A 1,590-nucleotide genomic window follows, 5' to 3' on the forward strand; every position below is an offset into this window, starting at 1 on the left:
CGGCAAGATGCACATTAGGTTTTAAAAAGCTTGAAACTCAATATTAAACTAGACATGTTTATGAGGCTTAAGTTGACTACTTTTTGGGTTAATTGGGTAGATTAAATCAAAATTTGTATGATTCACATAATGAATACGATAAGGAAGTGCTAAACTTTAAATTAGGCAGACTTGGATTAATCATGTCGACTCGCATAATAAACGATTAAAATTCAGGCAAAGAATATGTATACTTGTCATCTCAATTCGTCAGTAAATAACTCATAATTTAATAAATAAACACGAACAGTATATATATACAACGGACATGGAAGCCCACTGCAAGCTTCTGCCGAACAGAAGCAGATGTACCGGAGATGATGATGATAATTAAAAAAAAAATGAATTCACAAACTGAAATTAAAATCGATTTTAAAAGGGGTGATGTTTTGCATTCCCGAATATCCCGCCGAGCAGTTCTTGCCGGTACGGCAGAAAGCTCCGGCGATAACCGCCCGCAGCAGCGGGCTGCCCGCCGCCGGAGCCGACCTTACCGTAATAGATTCGGTGGGCGGTGACGATATCCATCTCCTTGAGACTCTCGCCCTTCCCTTTCCCGCTCTTCTCCTTCTTCTCCGCCTCTGCCGACGAACATTTAGCAAACGAGTTACAGCTCCGAAAGGTTTTCTTCTCCTTCTCATCCGGCAGAGGAATCACCACAAACCTCTCCTTCCCATCGCTCCGACTCCGACCGACAACCAGATCTCGGAGTTTCCACTTCCGCGACACCGATGATGATGCCGATGAACCCGTAGAGCCGCTTTTACGCCACCTATCGGGAGACGGCGGGACGAAGTTCGACGGAGCGGACCTCGATAGCCGCTCCAGATCCTTTGCCTCTGACGATGAAGACGACTCATGAGATCCCGATCGCATATCACGCTTCTCGTATTCCATCATCAATCGCGCCACCCCCTCCGCCAAATCGTCCTCCTCCTTAGGGTTTCCGGTTCCGCCAACGAGGTCGCGATTGAAGACCGGATAGACGGGGAGAATCTTGCCGTTGTAGAAAATCTCGTCCGCTGTCGTATCGGGTAAAGAACCCGGATCCGAGTCGATTGAAAACGCGAACTCGAAATCATCTTCCTCCTCGCTAACCATCTCGAGCTGCGCAGTCTCCGGGAGCTCCGCTGCGCCGCCGGATTCCATTATCCCGACCCCCAGCTCCTCCTCCATTATCTCTCCAAGTCGTCCTCTCCCCATCTCTCTCTCTCTCACTCTCTCTGAAATTGCTGATTACTGAAACAGACGACGGAATAAAGTGGGGGATGGACTGAGAGGCGTATATAAAGCGGAGCAGGCTGTGAGTCGTGGGGACGAAGTTACAGACGATGAGTCGCATGCCGAGTTGGCACGTGTGAGCCTTGGGCTCTTCAATCTTCTATGCGCTCTAGCTCCTAACGAATATTTATGCGAAACAGTAAATCCACCGTTGAATTTGGATTAAACGGTCAGATCTTGTAGGAAGGTTCTTCTCCGAAGTCCCCTCGCGTACGCGTTATGTTCAACGGCACGACTGTTCCTGAAAGGCAACTAGAGAGCGAAAAAAAA

The 1,590-nt window shown here is 48.4% G+C and overlaps 1 protein-coding gene across 1 annotated transcript; it reads right to left on the minus strand.

Annotated features, from left to right (window-relative positions):
- Positions 1-229: 229 nt before the first annotated feature.
- Positions 230-1,283, minus strand: LOC110035188. The gene has a single exon (XM_020739425.1). It carries the CDS (start codon positions 1,240-1,242, stop codon positions 412-414), a length of 831 nt encoding a protein of 276 aa, XP_020595084.1. The 5' UTR covers positions 1,243-1,283; the 3' UTR covers positions 230-411.
- Between the last annotated feature and the right edge of the window lie 307 nt (positions 1,284-1,590).

This window comes from Phalaenopsis equestris, unplaced genomic scaffold, assembly GCF_001263595.1.
Source record: "Phalaenopsis equestris unplaced genomic scaffold, ASM126359v1 Scaffold196623, whole genome shotgun sequence".
Lineage (NCBI taxonomy): Eukaryota > Viridiplantae > Streptophyta > Magnoliopsida > Asparagales > Orchidaceae > Phalaenopsis > Phalaenopsis equestris.